Source organism: Carya illinoinensis, chromosome 12 (assembly GCF_018687715.1).
Source record: "Carya illinoinensis cultivar Pawnee chromosome 12, C.illinoinensisPawnee_v1, whole genome shotgun sequence".
NCBI lineage: Eukaryota > Viridiplantae > Streptophyta > Magnoliopsida > Fagales > Juglandaceae > Carya > Carya illinoinensis.
In genome coordinates, this window is record NC_056763.1 from 17,354,049 (window position 1) to 17,379,446 (window position 25,398).

At 40.3% G+C, this 25,398-nt stretch overlaps 1 protein-coding gene across 2 annotated transcripts; it reads left to right on the forward strand.

Annotated features, from left to right (window-relative positions):
- The first annotated feature begins 10,119 nt into the window (after window positions 1-10,119).
- On the forward strand, window positions 10,120-24,881 carry LOC122289747. Of its 2 annotated transcripts, XM_043096995.1 has the most exons (4): window positions 10,120-10,643; window positions 19,697-20,068; window positions 20,150-23,780; window positions 23,882-24,160. In XM_043096995.1, exons 1-4 carry the CDS (start codon window positions 10,515-10,517, stop codon window positions 24,016-24,018), a joined length of 4,269 nt encoding a protein of 1,422 aa, XP_042952929.1. In that variant the 5' UTR covers window positions 10,120-10,514; the 3' UTR covers window positions 24,019-24,160. The 2 variants fall into 2 exon arrangements, with proteins under 2 accessions (XP_042952929.1, XP_042952928.1); XM_043096994.1 differs by having other exon boundaries at window positions 10,121-10,643; window positions 20,150-24,881.
- The last annotated feature ends 517 nt before the right edge of the window (window positions 24,882-25,398 follow it).

Sequence of the window (25,398 nt, forward strand, 5' to 3'; positions counted from 1 at the left end):
AATTTAATATTTCTTAAAAGAAATAAATAGTTAAATCAATCTTAAACATTTATAAATTTAGACTATTTGTAAAGTTTCTTGATTATGATAAAAGCATATTGTTTGAGTGGTCGTTGGATCACCTTAATAGCTCAGTAGTAGAGTGCGCCCCTGAGAATTGCGTTGTTGTGCCCCGATTTTGTAACTTCTGTTTTTGCATTTAAGACGAGACGAGACAAGTTGAGATGAAAGTTGGAAGTTGAATAAATATTTTTTTAAAAAAAAATAAAATAAAATTATTTTACAAAATAATAAATACAAGAAGTTTGTACTACTTTGGTCCATTTAATAAATGAACACAGTCTTTCTTTCTTTCTTTTTTTCTTTTTCTTTTTTTTTTTTTTTAAAATACATTGGGATAGCTGTAAGTTCACTTATAATTTTTGCAAAACTATGTTATAAGGTATTAATTTTCTTTGGAATTCATTTAAATTTTGTTTGACTTTGATGTAAAACTTGTCCAACACTTGTATTTGTATCATTTTCCAAATACCACAAGCACTATAATATATAAAAATAATAATTTGCAGAAATCATAAAGTACCTAGAGAGGCAATCATTTTCTGATGAATATGAATCACAATTGCTTGTACCCAAACCTTCCTCTCATCACTGATTTTGAAAGGTGGTCTTCAACGTAGCACACCAAAATATTAGCGAAGTGTGAATAGAATTTTGTAATTTTGAAGAGAACCTAACCTAGCTTATTCAAATTCCACCTAATATATTTTTTGGTGTGATCCATTTTTTCACAAGGGAATTGCACGACGCTTGTATAAATAATAACTTCTACATTCAAGCAAATTCCGTCACGACCAAGTTAATTATTGTTTATGGAGTTTTCTCCTAACATACAAGCATATGACATGTTATGATGGAAGTTTCCTACCCATGAAGTTTCATGTACTACCTGCAATTACAGTTTACAACATTCAATAAGAATTTTGAATCTTTACGGTTAAAGTCTACAAAACTCAATAGAAATCTATGACCACTCTATATATTAGGCTACTGGTAATATTATTGTAGCCTATATCTAGCCCATTTTAGGACTTTAGGGCAAGTTTGGGGCATGGGATGAGACATAAAATTCTTATTTCATTATTATAATTTTTTAAAATTTTTACACAAAATATAATAAACAATTCAACTTTTTCAAATTTTAAAATAATAATAATATTAAAAAAATAATATTTTAAACTTTTATCTAAAATAAAAAATTTTCATCTCTCCCTAAACCTGCTAACATTCGATTTGACTTTTAATGTTAGGATCCTTTTACTAGGCTCTCTAGTATGTATCGTTGGGTGTGTCCCTAATGTAAATTGTATTTTTCTTCCTTCAATCATTTTTAAACATCTTCAAATATTTAAAAAAAATTTACAAATTCACCAATAATCAATTTCTTAACCATTAAATAATAAAAAAATACACGAATAATCAGAATAAGGGAGCAGAACCACGAGGCAAGTTAACATTTTCCTTAATGTCAAAAACTATGGAGCAAATTAGCATTTTCCTTATTTTTTTAATTTGTTTCAAAAAATATTTAAAGGTTGATAGACAACGCTAGAATTTTAATGCCACTAACAATCACACTATGGCCTTATCGATTTGGATCCCAATTTTCTAATATAGTAGTTTATAGTATAAATTAAGCTTACAAAATGCAAACAATCATTATGCTAATTCATTATCAGTCCTCATTATGTTTTTCAAACAAAACTTACTAGAAACTCTTTGAGCACAAATTTCTTAACTTGTATATTACAAGTAATGTATTGAGTAGAGAGTATCTTTACACTCTTGGGAAAACAAAGGAAATAATGGATAGGTGAATAGCATAACGATAAAAAAAACTGTAATACCAACAGTCAGTTTGTGTTAAGGCCTTGTTTGGATAGTGATGTGAGATGAGATAATCTACGAATAATAGTAAAATAGTTTGTGAGTAGTAGTGAAATAGTTTGAATTAATATATTTTATAGAGTTTTAGAAAAGGAAAGAGAAAAAGTTGAATAAAAATATTATAAAGTTAAAATATTATTAGAATATTATTTGGGATGAGATTTTAAAAAGTTGAATTATTTTGTGTTTTATTTAAAAGTTTGGAAAAGTTATAACGATTAAGTAATGATTAGATGAAAAAGTTGAAAAGTTGAAAATTTAAAATTGAAAACTATTTGTATTTGTAATGTTTGGATATTAAGAATTTGAGATGAGATTTGATGAGTTTGAAGGATTTTGCTATCCAAACCAGACCTAAGAAAATTTCTCAGTCCATATAAGAATTACACAAATATAATTTTACATGCTTATGTGTCAGTTTTATTCTAAAGTTGAATCTTTGAATTTACTTTTTGCTAAGCCAAGAACTTGCATTTTGTAAAAAGCTTACATACATACATACATACATACATACATATATATAATATGTATAACAATATAGTGTAGTGACTGAGGCACTTGAATTGATTATCGAAGATGGACAGATTTTGTGAAGAATAAGGTAAGCTAGTTTCAACAAGTTTTGATTGATATTTAGCAAACAAAACCTTCTATATCAGAGCTCACATTATGGTAAGCAATTCTACAAGGAAGATCAAGTTGCTTTTCAATGAACATGACCAATTGCCCAACCAACAACCACTTAGGACTTTAGTCTTACTTCAACATATGAAATATTTAAACTATTATAGAGTTTTGAACCACTCAATTCAACATAAAGAGCACTGACATTGGCTTAGTATCTAAATTATCTCTTAAATTCGCTACATTGGAGTAGTCATAATCTGCTAGCTTGACATTTGAGTTACAGTATATGTAAAGTCATATCCATCTTTGGCGTAATACTATTCATAGCTAAAAGAATATTTCATTCCAATAAATTTAGGTTGGGGAAAAATAATATTTCGGAAACTATAATTTACATAAAAATTAAATTATTAATTAACATATGGTTAGTATAGTTGCTGAAAAGAAATATTTAAATTATTATTATTAAAAAATAATATTATTTATTATTTTAGCTAATCCAACGTAGGTTTATATCTTGAATAGCTTTTATTTTTTTCAAAAATAAACTTCATTCAGTGATGAAAGCGAAGTTACATCAGAAAAAAATATAAAGATTTGTCTAGACAATCTAAATTAATGTAATTCTCCAACACGAATTGTCAAAATATGTACAAAATTACCTTCATGCTTTTATCTAACAACCTATAAATCAAAATATATAAAATCTTAGAAATTGTGAAAAAAACTGCAGTGAAAATGTCACCGTTTGGTCAAGGGAAAAGAAAATAACATAAATAATTTAAATGGCTAAGTTATTGTTTAATTACATATATGGGCAACTACTATAGCTTATAACTCAGATTACTTATATTTAATACACACAGGAAAGCCAATAACACGGCTCATATACTTGCAAAGTTAGGATTTAATTGTAATGAGGAGAATGTTTGGATGGAAGAGGGTCCCTTACAGATAATGAATTCTGTGATGAGGGAGAAATACTGTAATTCTTTTGAATAGAAATGAATACTATCTTTACTTCAAAAAAAAAAAAAAAGATTACTTATATTTAACTATTCCAATACAAATTAATTATCTACATTTTAGATAGATTTTAGATACATAAATTTTAGGTATAATCATTTTTGCGTACTCTTATACACACACTATTGATGTGATTAGTTGTATATTAAAAAAATTGATGCAGTCAATTACACTAATGAAGTGTGCAGATAATGCGTAAAAATAATTATACGTAGCATTATTCTTTTATATAACATGGGCATATGGTGAAGCCAACGTAGTTTAAGCTTTATTGACAAAATTCTTCTCTCTAACGGTTTTCTCTCTAGAGGAAATAGAAAGAGGTGAAGCGGGAGTTAGTTTCTCGTCGGACTAGGAATCAATTCTAGTACGACGGAGGAAGGTGGTGCTCGGATGGAGGAACTGGAAGGGATGTGGAAAGGACTACAACTCTCTGAGGAAGAGAGTACGACGATCGAGATAGATGATAGTGTTAAGGGGTGTGGGAGAGAAAGAGGACCGATGTTTAGTGGGAAAAATCCTGTCGGAAAGGAAGATCTGACAAGGCGTGATTGGAGCCACGATGGGGAAAGTATGGCGTCTAAGCAAGCCGGCGGTGTTCCAGGAGGTAAGAGTGAATGTATTTGTGATTTCTTTTGCTACAAAGGAGGATAGGCAGAGAGTGTGGGCAGGAAAGCCCTGGTTATTTGATAACTGCCTGATTGTCCTTAATCTGTTCGATGGTTTTACTAAGCCAGCTAACATTTGTTTTGAAAAAGAATTGTTCTGGCTCCAGTTACACGACCTCCCTCTTGCCTACATGAATGACAAGTTTGGGAGGATGGTTGGTGGTACGTTAGGAAAGGTGGTTGAGATTGATGTAAAAGAATATGGTTGTAGATGGGGTGAATTCCTGAGAGTTAAAGTAGAAGTGGATCTTACAAAACCGATAACTAGAGGAAGAACTGTTAATGTGAAAGGAAAGGAGTTGTGGATTCCTATAAAATATGAAAAGATGCCTCGGATTTGTTTTGAGTGTGGGAAATTCTTTCATAGAAATCTGGAGTGTGTTGGGAAGGGTGGAAGGAAAAAATTACAAGGGGAGGGTGATGACCAGTTTGTTACATGGCTGAGGGCTGGTCTAAACCAAAAGAGGTTCGGGATGGAGGGTTATAGAGGCTTTGAAGCTAGTGGAACTAGAGGAAGCCATGATGCTGCAAATATGGAGAGAAAAGTGAGTGATGAAGTATCTGTTATAAGTGAGGGGAAGGAAAAAAAGAAAAAGGAAAATGAGGGAGACATAGATGATGGAAAGGGAGTGACAGGTGCAGTATCGGCTAGTTTGGTAGCTATGGGGGTTGAGGTAGTAGAGGGAGGAGGGGAAAGGTCCATGACAGAAGGCTTGGGAAGGGAAATGGTGGTTAAAACAATGGAAGGGCAAGGGAAGCCAGATCTGAGGCAGAACGGGGAGGGCCATTTGGTGGAGATCGAGGTGCAACAGTCCATTGAGGCTTTGGGTGGGGAAGTTATGGGTAGTGAACAGAATTATGTGGTGGGGATGAGAGATGGAAAAAATGAAGGCAAAAAGGAAAAGGTTATAGGGGAAGGAAAGTGGAAGAGAAGGGCAAGAGGGAAAGGGATAGAGCCAGGGCTTAAAATAGGTAAGATCCAAGGTAAAAGACCTGTGGATGAAGTTATACAGATGGCTCAGGAGGGAAAGGGGGGGAAGAAGGTCAGAAGAAAGGAAAATGTGGAAAATGAAATTATTGTTGAGGCAGAGGCTGCTGTGCAACCCTGCCAAACACAATGAAAATTTTAAGTTGGAACTGCCGAGAGCTTGGGAACCCTCGGACAGTTCAGGACCTTTGCTTAATAGTAAAGGAAAAGAAGCCCAACATTGTCTTTTTAATGGAGACAAAATTGATTAGCATTAAAACTGAATGGTTGAAAAGTAGGGTGGGATTTCAGAATTGCTTTGTGGTGGACCCAGTGGGGTTAGGGGGAGGTTTGATCCTGTTTTGGGACATGGAGGTGGAGCTGGAGGTGTACAACTACTCTCAGAGACATATCAATTCATGGATTTCTGACAGAGATTCTAAGTTTAAATGGATCTTAACTGGCTTTTATGGCTATCCTGAGGTGCAAAAAAGGCAGGAGGCCTGGAGACTTTTGGAATCTTTTAAGCCTTCAAAAGGGGAAGGTTGGTGTGCCCTGGGAGACTTCAATGAAATTGTTATGGATGCTGAAAGGGAAGGGGGAAGGCCACGGAAGGAGTCTCAAATGGTTTCTTTTAGAGAGGCTCTCGAAGTGTGTGAGCTGCATGATGTGGGGTGGAGAGGAAATAGATTCACCTAGAGTAATAAACATAGTGATGAAACATTTACTAAGGAACGGCTAGATAGAGCAGTGGTTAATGCTAGTTGGAATAATATATATGCTGGGAGGGAACTTGAGATTCTGGTCTCAAGATGTTTTGACCATAAACCCATCCTTCTTTGCTGTAAAAAACCTACAGGTCTTGAAAGAATTAATAGTATGGGCTTTAAATATGAAGCATCATGGGCCCTTGAGGAGGGGTGTAGGAGTGTCATTGAAGCAGAATGGAAGAAGGGTGGGGAAATAAGAGACACGGGGTTGAGGGTACAGAGTTTGCTTGAAAAATGTAGTGTGGCATTGAGGAATTGGAATAGACATTTGATTAAAGATAGAGGAAAGGCAATACTTGAGAAGACAACAAGTCTTAAACAGTTCCAGGAAGTGGAAGGAATGCACAATGTGTCAGAAATAAAGAGACTTCAGCAGGAGGTGGGGTTGTTGCTAGAAAAAGAGGACCTAAAGTGGAAGCAAAGAGCAAAAAAAAGCTGGTACCAGATGGGGGACAGAAATACTCGATTTTTTCATGCATGTGCAACTCAAAGGAGGAAAAAGAACACCATCAAGCAGATCCTAAACAGGGAGAATAGAATGGTCAGTGAGAAAGCCGAGATTGAAGAGGCCTTCAAATCTTACTTTGATGATCTCTTTAGCTCCACTAATCCCACAGAGTCTGATATTGAGAAATGTATAAGAGATGTTGCACCGAGGGTTTCTCTTGAAATGAATGAGAATTTGAGCAAGAAGTTCACCAGGTTGGAAGTGGAGGAGGCTGTTTTCAAGATGGCTCCACTAAAATCACCAGGACCAGATGGCTATGGAGCTACCTTCTTTCAAACCCATTGGAGCATCGTGGGAGATGAAGTTTGTGATGCAGTGCTGAAATGCTTAAATGATGGTACAATTCCTTCCTCTCTCAACTATACTTATATTGCTCTTATTCCAAAGGTGAAAGAACCTAGTTTGGTTAGTGAATACAGACCCATAAGTCTTTGTAATGTAGTATACAAGATAATATCAAAAGTAATTGCAAATAGGCTAAAGTTTGTTTTATCTAATGTAATCTCCCAAAATCAAAGTGCTTTTTTGCTTGGGAGGCTTATTTCTGACAATGTAATGATAGCCTATGAGGTTTTGCATACTATGAAGTCAAGACAAAGAGGCAAGCATGGGAGTATGGCCTTAAAATTGGATATGTCCAAGGCATATGACATGATTGAGTGCAAGTTCTTGGAACAAATGATGAGGAAGTTGGGCTTTAATGAAAATTGGATTAAGCTTGTGATGGGTTGTGTGGCATCAGTGACATACTCAGTTTTGGTGAATGGAGTACCGGGTGAAAGATTCAGTCCAGCAAGGGGATTAAGGCAGGGGGACCCCATATCCCCTTATTTGTTCATTTTATGTGCTGAAGGGCTGAGTGCTATGTTGAACAAGGCTGATCAGAGAGGGATAATTAGAGGAGTTTTGGTGTCAAGAAGAGGGCTGAGAGTAAATCACTTGCTTTTTGCTGATGACTGTGTCTTGTTTGGGAGGGCAAAGAAGGAAGAATGGAGTGAAATGATGAAAATACTTCAGAGGTATGAACTTGCATCGGGTCAAGTCTTAAACAAGGAGAAATCTTCTCTGTTTTTCAGCACCAACACAGGGGCAGTGGAGAAGAGCAGAATTTTAAAAGGTGCAGGAGGAGTAGTGTGTGGCAACTATGATAAGTACCTAGGACTTCCTGCTATGGTGGGCAAGTCTAAATATAATACTTTCAGAAGTGTGAAGGAGAGGGTGTGGCAGAAGATGGAAAGCTGGAAGAACAAATTCTTATCTCAAGCTGGCAAGGAGGTGTTAATCAAGGCTGTTTTGCAAGCTATCCCCTCTTATATTATGAGTGTGTTCAAGCTGCTCAGAAATTTATGCTACGAGTTGAATATGCTATGTTGGAGATTCTGGTGGGGCTATAAAGATGATGTAAGAAAAGTTCATTGGTGGAATTGGGAGAAGATGGGAACACAGAAAAGTAGAGGAGGGATGGGCTTCCGAAACTTAGAAAGCTTCAATTCTGCCATGTTAGCTAAGCAGGGCTGGAGATTTCTATAAAACCCACACTCATTGGTAGCACATGTTTTCAAAGAAAAGTATTTTCAAGACACAGATTTCCTAAAGGCAAAATTAGGAAGAAGTCCCTTATTTATTTGGAGGAGCATATGGCATGCAGGAGGATTACTGAAAGAAGGTTTGCAGTGGAGGGTTGGCAATGGGTCTAAAGTCAAGATATGGGGGGAGAAATGGCTGCCTACCCCTTCATCTTTTTGTGTGCAATCATCCCCTAAAATTCTGAATAGGAATGATAGAGTGGAAAGGCTCATAAATGGACAAACCATGGAATGGGATGAAGCTCTAATTCATGATATTTTCGAAGAAGGGGAAGCAAACCAGATCTGTAGCATTCCTATAAGTAAAATGGGGGTGGAGGATAGAATTATTTGGAGATACACGAAGGATGGCCAGTTTACTGTAAGGAGTGTATACCATGTGGACATGGACAAAAAAAGGAAAAGAAAGGGAGAGCCTTCTGAGGTAGTGACCAATGGGGCTGAATGGAAAAGTATTTGGGAGATGAATGTGCCAGGGGTTGTAAAGCAATTCATATGGAAGGCAGCAAACAATATCCTTCCCACACGAAACAATTTGTTAAGGAAAAAGATTGGAGATAGTTCTTTATGTCCAATCTGTCAAAAACATGAAGAGACAGTGACTCATGCTATATGGAGTTGCCCTTCAGCCAGTGATGTATGGTCAGAATTCACAAGTCCAGTGCAGAAATGTGCAGTTACAGAGCACAACTTCCTAGAACTATGGGGAAAACTCATCAACAGGTTCAATAGAGATGAGTTAGAAGAGATAGCAACAACCATGTGCAGAATATGGCTAAGAAGGAACCTTTTCATTTTTGAGCAGAAGTTTTACAGTCCATGAGAGTTGGTTTTGAAGACAAATGAAGGGTTGGAAGATTTCAGATCTACCAATATATTACTGAAGGAAAACATATCAGGTGGGGTGAGGGGTCGGCTGGAAAGGAGATGGAAGAAACCTGGAACAAATGAAGTCATAGCCAATTGGGATGCTGCTCTAGACACAAAGAACATGACTATGAGGATGGGGATTGTCATTAGAGATGTAGATGGAGAGGTTCTAGCTTCAGTCTGCAGCAAGAGGCTCAACGTAGTTCATCCATCACTCGCTGAATGCTTTGCTCTTTGGAAGGCAATTGAAGTTTGTAAGGATCTTGCTTTTTCCAAGGTGATCTTGGAAGGTGATGCAGAAGCAATAATAAAGAAAGTAAACAATGTGGAGGAGGACTTATCATGGATGGGGCATATCATTGAAGATGTAAAAATAGCTCTAAAAGGTAGGAAGGACTGGAAGGTGAGGTTTATACCGAGAGAAGGAAATAATGTAGTCCATTTATTGGCAAAACATGCTTTAACTTTAGATGGAGAAATTATATGGATAGAGGAAGGGCCAAATGTAATTACAAGTTCTCTGACTAGAGACAAAAGTTGTAATAGTTGAGGAATACAAATATACGAGAATGATTTTCTTAAAAAAAAAAAAACAAACATAGTTTAAGCTTTGCGTTGCTTAGAGAATTTTAATCATAATAATCAGCAAAATTATTACTAATCTGAAATTATCTCATGCTATCAATTAAAAAAAAATGTTCTTCATTAAAAATAAAATAATTCTAAAAAAATTTGACACAAAAATGTACCCTCTTATAAGATACATTGTAATTATTTTTTTAATAATTTGTAGACGTGATTGTCAAAATTGATAGTTTAATGATATTATTTTAGAAAAATTCTGCTTATTATTCTTTATACAATATTCTAATATGTAATTTATTATTTTTATTTTTAATATGCACTGCATTTGATATTATCAAATTTGAATTACGTAAAAAAAAAAAATTAGTCGTGGAGTGCGTAAATATCGTACAGTTATTTTAAAAAATAGTAGTGTCTGTTATTTAAAAAATAATTTTTTTATGCAAATTTTATATTTATTTATTTTTTTAAATAATTATATATCACTTACGTACCCACGATAATTATTATTAAAAAAAAAAATTGAATGGCTAGAACCGGGTAAAAACGACTCGATTTAGATGATTGACTCCAACAAATTGGACGCGGATACGAAACCGACCCAATCCAGCCCTGTTGCCAATTCTAACTACACCATTCCTTTTCCCCCGTCTGGCTCTCTCTCTAGATTCTCGCACTTCTCTCTGGACCTCCAAAGTCGCACTATTTCGGTGGATCTGAGCTTCAATTAGGCCGAGTAATCCGGGCAGAATAGGACTCGAATTGAGGCTCGGAGGAAATTAGGGTTTCTGTTTTGTCCGCGGAAGAAATGAGTTTGGCTCGATCTAGGGTTTTGAATTGGCGAAGAAATTGAGGTAGGCGAATTGGTGACTTTGGGAACGGAGGACTGTAATTGATGGTACTAGTGGAAGGGATTGAAGGTGGGATCGAAGGAGGAGGGATTGGGGAAGATGCAAGGCTATGCATGGGATTGGCCGGGCTGTTGAGGAGAGGAAACGGAGTCCGCACATGTGGACAGTCCCTACGCGTACGATCGTAGCCGCTACAGCCGATGGTTCTTCTTCGTCTTCAGATAATTCATTCTGCAAGGTTATACTTTCCGGGCTTTTTTCCTTTTTCGAAATTTATGTCTCGCTGGATTTGATTTTTTTTTTTTTTTTGAATGAGATTTTGTAGGCGTCTATTTTGTTTTTTGGGCCACCCGAGAGGAGGAGGAGGAGGAAAAGAAGGGGGGGGGGGGGGGGGGGGGGGGGGGGGGGGGGAGTGTGATTTAGGTTTGGTTGTTTTAGAAAGTAGGAAATGAACCTTATTTCCTGAGAAATTTAACTGAATTGGTTTGGGTGATAGGGGAATCGAGCTAATTAATGATTTTTAAATTTTTTTTTTTACGATTATGGAATTGACTTGAGTGGACTAAATTGAGGAAATAAAACTTGTATTATGATCCAAACAATTCGTAGTAGGTTGAATGAAGAATTCAGAAGATTTAATCGTGGACAATGGGGAATCGATTGATAAATGTAACCGGAAAGCTATTCAGTTTTTTTTTGTCCGCTTAAATGCCTTTGAGTCTGAGACACCAAGACTAACTATTCAACCCGTTATTTATAACATTGTGATTTAAGTCTCACCTAAATGAGGTCTTATACCTATTAACCATCCTTTTACTTAAATAAAAAAAAGTTTTCTGATGTTAAAAGGGGTTGAATTTGCCAAAGGCATCTGCATTTTTGTGTAGGGGAAAAGGGTTTCTTTTCATTGAATTGTTTAAGAAGGTTTTGAGAATAATGTTGGTGTTGGTACCTACAAAAAAGTCAATGTTGGTTTTGGGGTCAACATTGGAGTTTCTTCCCTTGTTCCCTATGGTCTCCTCATTCTCTAGCTGATGGATATTCTATGATGTTATTTTTCTTGCTTTTGTTCACAGTCAAGATAGCATATGGTACATTAAATGAAATGCTATACGTGACTAAGTTAATATCCTTGACCCATTACACAATAAATCGAAGTTCTAAGAAACACATTTTTTAATAAGTAAGAGTATTACAAATTTATCTCCACAATTTGGTTGAACGCCTTGTTTTTCTCATCCCCTATATTCTTTTTTGTTGCTATGATAGTGATGGGAAACCTTACAATTTTTTCTTAAGTAGAGAGAGACTAAGAGCTTTATGTTTAGTGTGCCAAAGTAAAACTGCCTCTCAAAAGTAATAACTTACAAGTGCTTTAGATTCCTTCAGATTTTTTCTTTTTCTTTTTTTTTTCCTTTTTTTTTTGTTAACTTTTACAAATCCTTTACTTGCAGCATTAAAAAGGCATGAGTTGAGGAAAAAACATGTTAGAACAAAAATACTACCGGCTTTACATGAAAATTTAGTTAGCCTTGTATTTAACAGATAATAACTTTAGCATTAACTACATCAAATATAATTTTTATTTATTTGAGTGTTAGCGAACAGCCCCTCGCCGTCTCCCCTTTCGTGGCCTCTCGGGATCGTAAACTCGACGGTGCTATCCAAGACTGCTAATAGTCTGAGTTCGATTCCGAGCTCATGGAATCACCTGGCGATAGGTGATCTGCGATGAGAAACCGTCCACGATGTTTCCTTTGATCTGCGATCTGCGATCTGCGATAGGGGATGAACCTCACGATAGGCGATAGGCGATCTGCGAGCTCCAATCTACAGCGGGGTTCATCTCATCGGCACTTTCTGTGCTGATCTGCGAGCTCCAAAGTAGCCCTCTGTGCATGTCGGCACTATCTGTGCTGGTTTCGCTGGGCTTCTGTGCTGTTTTCTGTGCTGGGTTTCTCGGATAGGAAGGAAAACAAAGTTAGAAGAATTCCGTCCGTGGGGTTCTGTCTGTCTGTTTGCATGGAAGCAGGCCGCTGTCTGTTTTCAGACTAGTGCTCCCTGGGGTCATCGGACTGGTCTGTTTTCAGACCAGTTTTTTCTGGGTTCTGGATCATACGAGTGGTCTGTTTTCTGGGCAGTTTCTGTTCTTTCGAGTGGTCTGTTCTGGGCAGGTCTGCTCTTTGGGTTCATCGGCACTGTCTGTTTTCAGCCTAGTTGTTTTCAGCCTAGTGCTTCCTGGGGTCATCGGACTGGTCTGTTTTCAGCCTAGTTTTTCTGGGTTCTCTCGAGTGGTCTGGATTCATATGAGTGGTTGCTTCTGTCGGTATTGGGTCATCGGATTGGTCTGTTTTCAGCCAGTATTTTCTGGGTTCTTTCGAGTGGTTTGTTCTCGACAGTTTCTGTTCTTCCTGTTTATGATGGATGTGGTTAGGCGTTTTCCGATTGAATCAAAAACTTTCTTCTTTGCAAAGGTGGGCGCCAACCTCTTTCGCCTTACCGAAAGAAACAGACGTATGGCCTTATTTTTACTCATTAACGGGACGTCAGCTGCATGGGTGGTCAGAATGGTAATGGAGGCCACTGTTTCTCGTTGGCGAGAAGGTTTCTTCAGAAAATTGAGGTTAGGCAGCGGGGTTCTCATTCTGCAACTCCTCAAAAACTCAAGGGGATGTTATCTCTTGTTGGAGGAATTTAGCAATGATAGAAGAAAAGGCTCACTGATCATACCCGAGGGAGATAAGGGCTGTGGATGGGAGGGTTTTGCTTATCACCTTAAGAAGGTAGCAGAGTCTGCGGTCTTGGCAGATAAGGGAAGGACCGCTGGTCCAAATCTGGAACCAAGCATTTCAGCAACCTATGCATCGGTCTTGGCTGGCTCCTCACCAAAACGTCCTCCCAACCCAGCGGTTGCTGGGGGGTCTTCTGATGAGTGCACAAACCTAGGGGATGTAGAAGGAATTTTATGGGCTGTCAGAGCTCAGCTTTCAGGGGTCTTAGAAGAGGTTTCCTTCTTGGTAAAAAAGGTGGATCTGGGTTTGAACATGGTGATGGGACACGGTAGGGTGGTTGAACTGGGAGGAAAGCATGGTGCTGAGAAGGACTTGCAGGTATTATCGGGAAGACCAGTGTATATAGAGGAGACCGAAGGACAGAGGGAACCTGTCTGCCCTCTATATAGGGCCTCAAGGCCCCGTTTGCAGGCTGCTAGCCAACGGGCCACAAGCCCTAGTTGCGGGTCACAAGGCCTTGTCCACGGAGCCTTTTATGCGGGCGGGCTAGTTCCAATTGAGGTAGACAACTGTCCTCAGCCTCGGGCCTTTGGACCCCTTCCACAGGCACCCGAAGCAGCCGTTGACCCGGTTCTCTCAAACGCTCCACCACCGGCGGCATCTCAGGCCGACCACCCACCGTCGCAGAACGCCTCGCCGGTCACTGGCGAACCTTCCAACGTGGGTACGGAACTTCATTCTCCACTGTTTTCGCCGGAAAATACGCATGAGTTGTCCATGGATAACGCCCCTCAGGCTTTCACCTCGCCGCAGCCACGGAACGGGCCGGTGGCCTTAGACGAAGCAATACGTGGCACTCCGGAGCATTTTCGGATCGTGGCAAGCGGATCCAAGGGGACGGGAGCAGTTCCCGAAACTCTCTCTTTAGGTCTCTCTGAAACCTTGTCCAGGGTGTTGTGCACGGTGGAAGATGAGGTGGACGCCTCTTCTTCGAAAGGGGGGTTTTCAGACATAGGATCTGAGGAGCTACAGCTAGTGTGCAAGGAGTTAGGGGCTGGCTTTTTGTCCACTGTACCAGATGAATCCGAGGAACTACCTAGCCCACTTTGCTCTTTGCCACCAGAAGGTTCTTTGTCCGATTTACAATCGGATTGGGTACTCAAGAAGGTGAATGACATGCGGCTTTGCTTGGGTATATCCTGCGAAGGCTTTGAGGATCAGTTGCAAGCTTTACTCATTGCCATAAGCGCAGGTCAGCCTTCTTTGGCTAAATCTGTTGTTAAGAAAGATAGAGAACTTAAAAGATTGGCCTGTTCCATAAACTATGATGCAAGGGAGGGCAGCGCGTGTAGGGGTAGGCTTAAGGATAGGGTGAATCTTGGTGATCCATGAAGCCAAAGATTCTAGCCTGGAATGTTCGGGGCTTAAATGACCCGAAAAAACGTCTCACAATCAGGAACCTTTTGCGGGAATGGAAGGCGGATATTATTTGTTTTCAGGAAACGAAACTAAAACATGTTGATAGAAGCATCATTAGAAGTTTGTGGCATTGTTCGTATGCGGGATGGACCACTCTCGCCTCTAAGGGTGCTTCAGGGGGTATTCTGGTGTTGTGGGACAAAAGAGCACTTAATCTCGTAGATGAATATGTTGGGGAATTCTCAATAGCTTGCTCGTTCTCTAATGTGGATGATGGATTTCGTTGGGGTTTTGCAGGTGTTTATGGGCCTAACTTTGATGGTAGCAGGAAATTTCTTTGGGATGAGATAGCTGGCCTTTGCAGTTGGTGGGATATACCGTGGTGTATAGGGGGTGATTTCAATATCACTCGATTCCCGAGTGAGCGGTCAGGGGTTCCTAGCTCGGATACAGCCATGGCGGATTTCTCCATACTCTTGTTTGATCTGGACTTGGTGGATCTTCCCTTGGCAGGGGGAGATTTTACCTGGTCAAATGGGAGGGCATGGTCGCGTTTGGACAGGTTCGTCGTTTCTTCCTCTTGGGAAGCCCACTTTCCCACTCTTTGTCAAAAGCGGCTCCCCCGCCTTTACTCAGATCATTTTCCCATTCTCTTAGACTGTGGGAGTATTCAAGAAGGACGCCGCTACTTTAAATTCGAGAACATGTGGTTGAAGACAGATGGGTTCATTGAGAAAGTTAGGGCGTGGTGGGCATCTTACCAGTTCACAGGCAATCCTAGCTTTATACTCGCTGGGAAACTAAAAGTTTTGAAAAATGATCTAAGAATATGGAATTTGGAAGTCTTCGGGAACATTAATGACCAGCGGAACAAACTCTTCGTGGAACTACAACTTTTTGATGAAAAAGAAGTAGAAAGGAGTTTATCAGAAGATGATAGGGCAAGAAAATTGACTGTTGAGGCTGAACTGGAAAAAGTTACTGCTATGGAGGAGATTATGTGGAGACAAAAATCACGGGCCCTTTGGCTGAAGGAAGGGGATAGGAACACAAAGTTTTTTCATAGGGTTGCAAATTCTCATCGAAGAAATAATGCTATAGAGGTCCTCCATGCGGATGGCAGAGTCTTACTGGGTAGAGACGTCATCAAGGAGCATATTGTCCAGTATTATGAGAAGCTTTTGACAGAGCAATACCCTTGGAGGCCCAAGGTTGACGGGCTGGCTTTCGATACCATTGACCACTCAAGTGCGGCTTGGTTGGAGAGGCCTTTTGATGAAAGCGAGGTTCTTGGAGTGCTAAAAGGTATGAATAAAGATAAAGCTCCAGGACCTGATGGTTTTTCTATGGCTTTCTTTTATGCTTGTTGGGACGTTGTCAAGGAGGATCTTATGAAGGTCTTTATTGAATTTCATTCTCTCACGAAATTCGAGAAAAGCCTCAATGCCTCATTCATCGCTCTCATTCCCAAGAGGGTAGGGTCGGTGGAAGTGAATGATTTTCGTCCCATAAGTCTAATAAGTGGGGTCTACAAAATCATTTCCAAGGTTTTAGCGAAGCGGTTGAGTGAAGTCTTGGGGAAGATCGTCTTGAAGTCCCAAAACGCTTTTGTAAAAGGAAGGCAAATTCTTGACTCAGCCCTTATCGCAAATGAGTGCCTAGAGAGTAGAATCCGATCCGGCATTCCAGGTATCCTATGTAAACTAGACATGGAAAAGGCTTTTGATCATGTGCATTGGGATTTTTTGTTGTACATTCTTGGTAGGTACGGCTTTGGGGCACGATGGTGTCAGTGGATAAAGCACTGTATCACAACAGCCAGATTCTCTGTTTTGGTCAATGGCACACCTGAAGGCTTCTTCAACAGTTCTCGGGGTTTGAGACAAGGAGATCCTCTCTCCCCGCTTTTATTTATTCTGGTCATGGATGTGCTAAGTGGAATGCTGGGAAGGGCGGTGGAAAGGGGTTTTCTCTCTGGTTTCACGGTGGGTGGTTCCACACATGGCAGCTTGACAGTTTCCCACCTCCTTTTCGCTGACGACACTTTGATTTTCTGTGACCCAGATCAGGAACAGTTCCGCTCTTTACGTGCACTTCTCCTATGTTTTGAAGCTGTATCAGGCCTTAAGGTGAACTTATCCAAGTCGGAAGTAGTCCCCGTGGGCTCGGTCAGCAACTTAGGTACGGTGGCAACCATCATGGGCTGCAAGGTTTCATCCTTGCCTATGAAGTATCTTGGACTCCCTTTGGGGGCCTCTCATAAATCTAAGACAGTGTGGGAAGGGATTATTGAGAAGATTGAAGGAAAACTGGCAGGGTGGAAGAGAATCTACTTGTCAAAGGGGGGAAGAATCACACTTATAAAAAGTACGTTATCTAACCTTCCAACGTACTTTCTCTCTTTATTCCCTGTGCCAGCAGGAGTGGCGAATAGACTGGAGAGGATTTTTCGGGACTTCTTATGGGGAGGTTTGGACGACACAAAGAAATTCCATTTGATCAAATGGAATAAAGTATGTACTCCTCTATCTTGTGGTGGTTTGGGCATAAGGAGTTTGAGAACCTTTAATAAGGCTCTCCTAGGTAAGTGGTTATGGCGGTATCATCTTGAGGGAGACGCTCTATGGAAGAACATTTTAGAATGCAAATATGGAAGTGTGTGGGGTGGCTGGTGCACAAAGGAAGTAAGGGGAGCTTATGGTGTGGGAGTATGGAAACATATTCGGAACGGATGGGACAACTTCCGTAGTCTTTGCAGGTTTGTGGTGGGAAGGGGCACAAAGATTAGATTTTGGCATGATATTTGGTGTGGTGATGTCGCTCTAAAAAACGTTTTCCCTCCCATCTACAGGATAGCGTTAGATCAGAATTCCTCAGTGGCTGACAATATGTGCCATACCGCTGATTCCGTACATTGGTCTGTGAGATTCTCTAGAGCAGCACAGGATTGGGAGTTAGGCGCCATCACTGATTTCTACAGCGCTCTACATGACTTGAAGATAGGGGCTGGAGGGGAAGACAAACTATTATGGACGTGCACAGGGAATAAGAAATTTTCAGTCCGTTCGCACTATAAGGCCTTATTAAATCACACGCCAAATGCCTTCCCCTGGAAGAACATTTGGAGAAGCAAGGTTCCCCTCAAGGTTGCTTTCTTCGGGTGGGTGGCATCTCATGGTAAAATACTAACGGTGGACAAGCTAAGGAAACGTGGACTGTTCATAATGGATTGGTGTTTCATGTGCAAACACAATGGTGAATCAGTGGACCACCTCCTCCTTCATTGCGACGCAATTAAAGTTTTGTGGGATGAGATCCTCTCAAGGTTGGGCATTGCTTGGGTCATGCCACGAAGGGTGATCGATTTACTGTCTTGTTGGCAAAGACTAAGGGGGAATCGACAGATTGCAGCTGTATGGAAGATGGTACCTTTATGCTTAATGTGGTGCACGTGGACAGAAAGAAATGGCCGCTGTTTTGAGAATAAGGAACGCTCTCCGGATGCTTTTCGAGCTTTTTTCTTTCACACCCTTCTCCTTTGGGCATCTACTATAGTTTTGACTGGAACGAGTCTACTATCCGTAGCTCTTAGATTGTAATTAGGCTCTTGCTTGTATACTCCCTGTGTATTAGGGCTTTGCCTATTTACGTGGATCAATAAAATTTATTTACTTATAAAAAAAAAATGGGAAAGTTGATGATGTGGCTAAAGAGGAGTAGAGTTTCATGCTTTGAAATTGATATATTTTAATATTATTCCAAGGGGTTAGCATCCCATGCTTTTCAATTCGGGGGGTTAAAGTACCTCAAGAAATGTCATTCGGTTCAAATTATTTTCCTTGCCCCTTTGGTGGTCTTATATCTTTTTATTTTCCTTGTTAGGTGTTTCTCTTGTATAGTTCCTATGTACTTGGACTAAGACTTGGCGTTATATAAGGAAAAATTTTGATTTCCTATAAAAAAAAAAAAAAAAAAATCTTGCTGGCTACTTGTGGGACAGGGGACCGAGTAGGCTCATGATTATTTAGGTGCTTGAAAAGCCCTCCTTGTTTTACCTTACAATTTTTTTAATCTTTCCTTTTAAATCTAGTGGCTATTTTAACACTTTGTTATATGAGTTCATTTATTCTAAAATGAAGTTGCACACTCATCTTGACTGGCATATTCTTGATTTTCTTTTGTTAAGTTAAAACAATAATATTATTTGCACAAAGAGCACAACCTAGTACACAAGATGTATGCAAGAAAAATCAACCAACAAAGATCAAGGATAATGAAAAAGAATGCAAAATGTTCTATGAGTATTGAGGGCATTAACAGAATAGCACTCCGAAAAGTGACTTAAGAAAACAAAGTTGTAGAGCTGAACTCGTCTTCTTGCAAATTTGGGCATTCCATTCTTTCCAAATATACTAGAATACATTTCAACTAATTTTCAAATAATATTAAGATTGTTTTGAAAAAACCTTCTTTTCTGACATGCCAAAAGCTCTAGATCCTGTCTAGGCATTACAGTCAACTTCAAACATTTTGAGGACAAATCAACCCAAATCTATCACAATATCACAATGAAGAAGGAGATGATCAATAGTTTTCCCAATTCTCCGAAGTATTTTATCTGCATGACAAATACAACTCTCACTGTAACTTTAGACATCTTTTCAAGGGAACCCCACAACGCTTATCTTCAACTCCCTTCCTTTGAACAGAATATAAAGCATTGGAAAAGATACAGAGTTAGGCCTGGTTTGTTTTCACAGATGAGATGAGTTGAGATAAAAGTTGAAAGTTGAATAAAATATTATTAGAATATATTTTTTTAATATTATTTTTGTTTTGGAATTTGAAAAAGTTGAATTGTTTATTTAATTTTGTGTGGGAATTTGGGGATTAGATGAGTTGAGAATAATTGTGAAAACAAATGAGGTCTAATCTCTCAATCATGTCCCCATCTTATAAATTCTAATCGATGTGAAACTCTTTATTTTCACTAAGCATATGATAGGCCCTAAGTTTTGGAAACACCCCTTTTGGCCACACCAACTATTTCTAATGTATATCTATTGCTGAATTGTATGTTTTCCCTCAAGAGCATTTTTTTCCTTGATTAACTGAAGTTTATTTTCCTACACTCTTATAGGATGGTCGCAGAATCAGTGTTGGTGACACTGCTCTTTTCAAACCACCTCAGGATTCCCCACCTTTCATTGGAATAATTCGTTGGCTGGCTGCTGGTAAAGACGATAAATTGAAGTTAGGTGTGAACTGGCTTTATCGTCCTGCTGAAGTAAAGCTTGGCAAAGGCGTCCTGTTGGAAGCTGCGCCGAACGAAATCTTCTATTCCTTTCATAAGGATGAGATTCCTGCTGCATCGCTACTCCATCCGTGTAAAGTTGCATTCCTTCCTAAAGGTGTTGAGCTTCCATCAGGGATTTCGTCATTTGTGTGTCGGCAGGTTTATGACATTACGAACAAGTGTTTATGGTGGCTGACTGATCAAAATTATATTGATGTGAGCTTTTATGCTTTTGGGAATCTTCCATTTTGCTCTAATATGTTGAATAGTTAAGGTGGTAATGCCCTTCTTTTACAGGAACGCCAGGAAGAAGTAGATCAGCTGTTATATAAAACCCAAATTGAAATGCACGCAACATTGCAGTCAGGCATTCGATCTCCAAAGCCGATGAGTGGTCCTACATCAACATCTCAGCTGAAAGCTGGCTCAGATAGTGCTCAGAATAGTGGTTCCTCCGTTCCAACTCAAGTAAAGGGGAAAAAAAGGGAGCGGGGTGATCAGTCCTCTGAGCCTGTCAAACGAGAGCGTACTGCAAAAGCAGATGATGGGGATTCCAACCACAGAAGATTGGAAAGCAACTTAAAGTCTGAGACTGCCAAAATTACAGAGAAAGGAGGGCTTATAGACTCTGAAGGGGTTGAGAGACTTGTGCAGGTCATGCAACCTGACAGAACTGAGAAAATAGATTTAGCTGGGCGGTCAATGCTTGTTGGTGTTATAGCAGCCACAGATAAGTTTGATTGCCTTAGTCGATTTGTGCAGCTTAGGGGTCTGCCTGTATTAGACGAATGGCTCCAAGAAGTACATAAAGGGAGGATTGGTGATGGTAGTGGCTCCAAGGATGGTGATAAATCTATCGAGGAGTTTCTCTTGGTTTTACTTCGTGCACTTGATAAGCTCCCTATAAATCTTCAGGCCTTGCAAATGTGCAACATTGGGAAATCTGTGAACCATTTGCGCACTCATAAAAACTTGGAAATCCAGAAGAAAGCAAGGAGTTTAGTTGATATCTGGAAGAAGCGCGTTGAGGCTGAAATGAACATCAATGATGCAAAGTCCGGTTCAAATCAGGCCGTCCCCTGGTCTGCCAAAGCACGCCTTTCTGAAGTTTCCCATGGTGGGAACAGACAGACAGGAGCATCCGCTGATGTTGCTATGAAGAGCTCAGTTCCACAGAGCTCTGCCTCCAAAATTGCTCCAGCTAAGGTTGTCCCGGGGGAGAGCACTTCTCGATGTGCATCTGCATCTTTAGGGTCTATGAAATCAGTGCCGTCACCTGCACAGTCTGGTACTAACTTCAGAGATAGCCAACCTGAACCTGCTGTTGGAGTCGCCTCTGATCTCCCTCTGACAACGGTGAGGGATGAAAAAAGCAGCAGTTCCAGCCAGTCTCACAATAGTCAATCTTGTTCTAGTGACCATACCAAAACTGGACTTTCAGTGAAGGAGGATGCCAGGAGCCCTACCACTGGTTCAATGAGTGGAAATAAGATATCAGGTGGTTCTTCACGGCATCGGAAGTCAATACATGGACTCCCTGGCTCCACACTTTCTGGAGTTCTAAGGGAAAGTGGTTCAAGCAGGAGTCCCTTAAACAAAAATCCAGCCTCAGAAAGACAGTCACAATCCGGATTTTCATGTGAGAAGGCACTTGATGGACCCATCATGGAGGGTAACAGTCATAAATTGACTGTTAAGATTCCAAATCGAGTTCGCAGTCCTGCACAAAGTGCCAGTGGAGCATTGTTTGAAGACCCTTCAATGGTGAATAGCAGAGCTTCTTCTCCTGTGCTTTCAGAGAAGCAAGACCAGTTTGAACATAACTTGAAGGAAAAGAGTGATGGTTATCGAGCTAATAATACTTCAGATGTGAATACTGACTCATGGCAAAGTAATGATTTCAAAGATGCACTGACTGGTTCAGATGGGGGTGATGGATTGCCTGCTGCTGTTACAGATGAAGAGCGCTGTAAGAATGATGATGAGACTAAAAAGTTGGCAGAAGCTAAAGGTGCTTTGTTATCATCAGGAAACGAACTTAAAGTGCGGAATTCACATGAGGCTTCTTTGCGCTCGATAAACGCTTTGATTGAAAGTTGTGTCAAGTACTCTGAAGTTAATGTGTCTATGTCCATTGGAGATGACGTTGGAATGAACTTGCTTGCTAGTGTGGCTGCTGGAGAGATGTCCAAGACCGATTTGGTTTCACCCACTGATTCTCCGCAAAGGAACACACCTGCAGTTGAGCCCTCATGCACAGGTAGTGATTTGAAAGTCAAGTCATCTTCCGTAAATGACCTCACGGCAAGCCACACAGATGGTGCTGGTGTTGAGGATGAGGAGCAGGTTGTAATTTCCAGTAATGTTGGGCTTAAAGATGGAGGTAATGAACCTGCCTCTTTGATGTCCGGGGAGAAACCTGTAGCAGGGGACAGTGGGCATTTTAATTCTTCTAGTATGGAGTTGCAGCTAACTGCAGATCAATTTTTAGAAAGCGATGGAAAATCAACTGAAACAACGGTAGCTGCTACGGTGGCTTCCTCCCCTGCAAGCGCAATGGAGAAAACCGTGGATATTGAAGGAGGCAAGCCTCTTCATAATAAGAAGGCAATTAATGGGGTGAATGCAAGTGCCATTGTAGATGCTAAAGAAAAAGAAAGTGGTTCTTTGTTGGACAAGGATAAGGTCAGTGATGTGGTTGCAAATGCAGAAGTCCAGATGGAAGCCATTGAAGGGTCATCATCTTACCCATCCCTAGAGATTGATGGCAAGAACAAGAAGCTTATGAGTGAAGGGTTGAACAGTGTTGTGAAGACACAGGAAAAGCCGCTTTCTCTGATAATCCATGCTGAGGCTGTGAAAGGAATTGATGAAGTGCTGCATTCTTCTGGTGGTGGGAAAGATTTGGTTCCTGAAAAGGGCATTGAGTTGAAGACTGAAAAAAATGAGGAAAGAGATACAACAATTCATGCTAAGAAGACTGAAACAGAAAGTAACGAGCTGGATGGTAATGCTCCATCAAGCCCTGAGAATCGAATGTATGTTGGTTTAGGTTCAGCTGACACTAATCATGATGAGAAGTATCTTGAGAAGAATTTGGCATGCAAAGAAGTTCATAGGAAACGTGGTAGACCAGCTTCTCACAAGGTGTCACCTGCATTTCCCATGCAAGAAACAGATCAACGTGAGAGGTCTAGGGGGTCCAAGTTAACTGGCACAGAAGCAGATGATGCCAAGGAGTTTGCATCAACCACTGCAGATGCTTCTTGTTTATCTGTTGCAGGGGTGTCAGATATGGAGGCCAAAGTGGAATTTGATTTGAATGAAGGATTTACTGTCGACGATGGAAAGCTTGGGGAGACAAATAACTTCACCGAAGTAGGATGTTCAGCTGCTATTGGTTTGGTTAGCCCATTACCTTATCCTGTTTCATCGGTGTCTACTGGTAATCCTGCTTCAATTACGGTGACTGCTGCTGCCAAAGGCCCCTTTGTTCCACCAGTTGACCTATTGAAGAGTAAAGGGGAACTTGGTTGGAAGGGATCCGCAGCCACTAGTGCCTTTCGGCCAGCTGAACCTCGGAAAGTTCCTGAGATGCCTCAGGAAACTGTAACCATCTCTCTTCCTGATGCTACAGCTGGTAAGAATGGTCGCTTTCCTTTGGATATTGACTTGAATGTACCTGATGAAAGAATACTCGAGGACTTGGCTTCTCAAGAGTCTGCTAATGGGCTAGGCAATTTATCTAGCCTGACCAATAATCATGAAATGGCAAGTGCGGAGCTGATGGGTTCTGCTCCTGCTCGATGCTCCGAAGCACTTGATCTTGATTTGAACCGTGTTGATGATGCTTCTGATATGGGAAACTACCCCACAAGCAGTGGTCGTCGAATGGATGTCCCAACTGTGCCAGTCAAATCAAACTCAGGTGGTTCTTTTAATGATGCAGTTAGTGCCTGTAGGGACTTCGATTTAAACAATGGGCCTGCTGTTGATGAGATGAATGCTGAACCTTCACCTTTTGTTCAGCTTGCCAGGAGCAGTTTGCCGGCCCAACTGCCTGTTTCAGGCCTTCGAATGAGCAATGCAGAAATGGGGAACTTCTCGCCATGGTTTCATTCGGGAAGCAATTATTCAGCAGTTGCGATTCCGTCGATTATGCCTGATAGAGGGGAGCAGCCTTTTCCCGTTATTGCAACAGGTGGAATGCAAAGGTGGTTGGGTCCCACTGGTAGTAGTAACCCATTCAGTCCTGCTATATACAGGGGGCCAGTGTTGTCGTCCTCTCCTGCAGTGCCCTTTCCTTCCAGCCCTTTTCAGTACCCCGTCTTCCCTTTTGGAACCAGCTTTCCATTGCCCTCAGCCACTTTTTCTGGTGGTTCAACAACATATGCGGATTCATCATCTGGTGGGAAGGTTTGCTTTCCTGCAGTGCATCCACAATTTTTAGGACCTGCTGGTGCAGTTTCATCCCATTACCCCAGACCTTATGTTAGTTTTCCTGATGGTAGTAATAACAGTAGTGGCGAGAGCAGTAGCAAATGGGGTAGGCGTGTTTTAGACCTTAACGCGGGTCCCGGAAGCCTAGATATAGAAGGGAGAGATGAGGCTTCTCTTCCACCAAGGCCACAGGCTAGTGCAGACGACCAAGCAATGATTTATCCTATGGCTGGTGGTGTTTTGAAGAGGAAGGAGCCTGAGGGTGGGTGGGATGGGTACAAGCAATCATCGTGGCAGTAGAATTGAGAAATCACACCATCTGATGACTCATGAAACCTTTCAAGTTATTGATTCTATGTTTGTCACTTCTAATGTGCATAGTCTACTCACCAGAGAGAGAGAGAGAGAGAGAGAGAGAATCTCTGTAACGTTTCTTGGATTGTGCAGGGTAAGAAAGATGGGAAAAGGTTTTGGCAAAGAGTAACTTCCAATTGACGAGAAATTTTTTAGTGTTTTCTCCTTGTATCCCAACTCTTTCCATTCCTTCTCATCTAAATAAGAGGTAATATGTTGCATATTACATTTGATACGCTACTTCTTTTCGGCCGAAAGGATTGGAAAAAGGTGCATTCATGTGCATGTTGTACTGTCTGAATAAAGCACCTATCTTTTATCTAACTTCATATTTCACAAAAAATGTGGTTTTTCTGTTATTCAAATAAAATATGTAACCAAGTGTGCGTATTCATTCGTGTGTAAGAATGGGCGAACATGTTTTAGCGCAAATCAAAATTCAATAAGAAAGTCATCAGGATAAGGATCCCCTTCAATTCAATCTGTCTGAATCAGATGGTTCAGTTAGAAGAGAGAGAGATACATACAATGTGTGGATTTTAAAACGTTTAATATCTTAAAACATTTAAATACTGTGCCTGCCTGAAATTTCTGGATGGTGTACATCCATGTGCAAAATTGGAAGAATAGGTTTCAGCACAAATCAAATTGATTGGCCATTTCTTCCATAGGGTGTTCCACTACCACACAAGTTTTACGCCTGTGGATTCATGCATTTCTATTCCTTACACATAAAATACATGAGGCGAGAG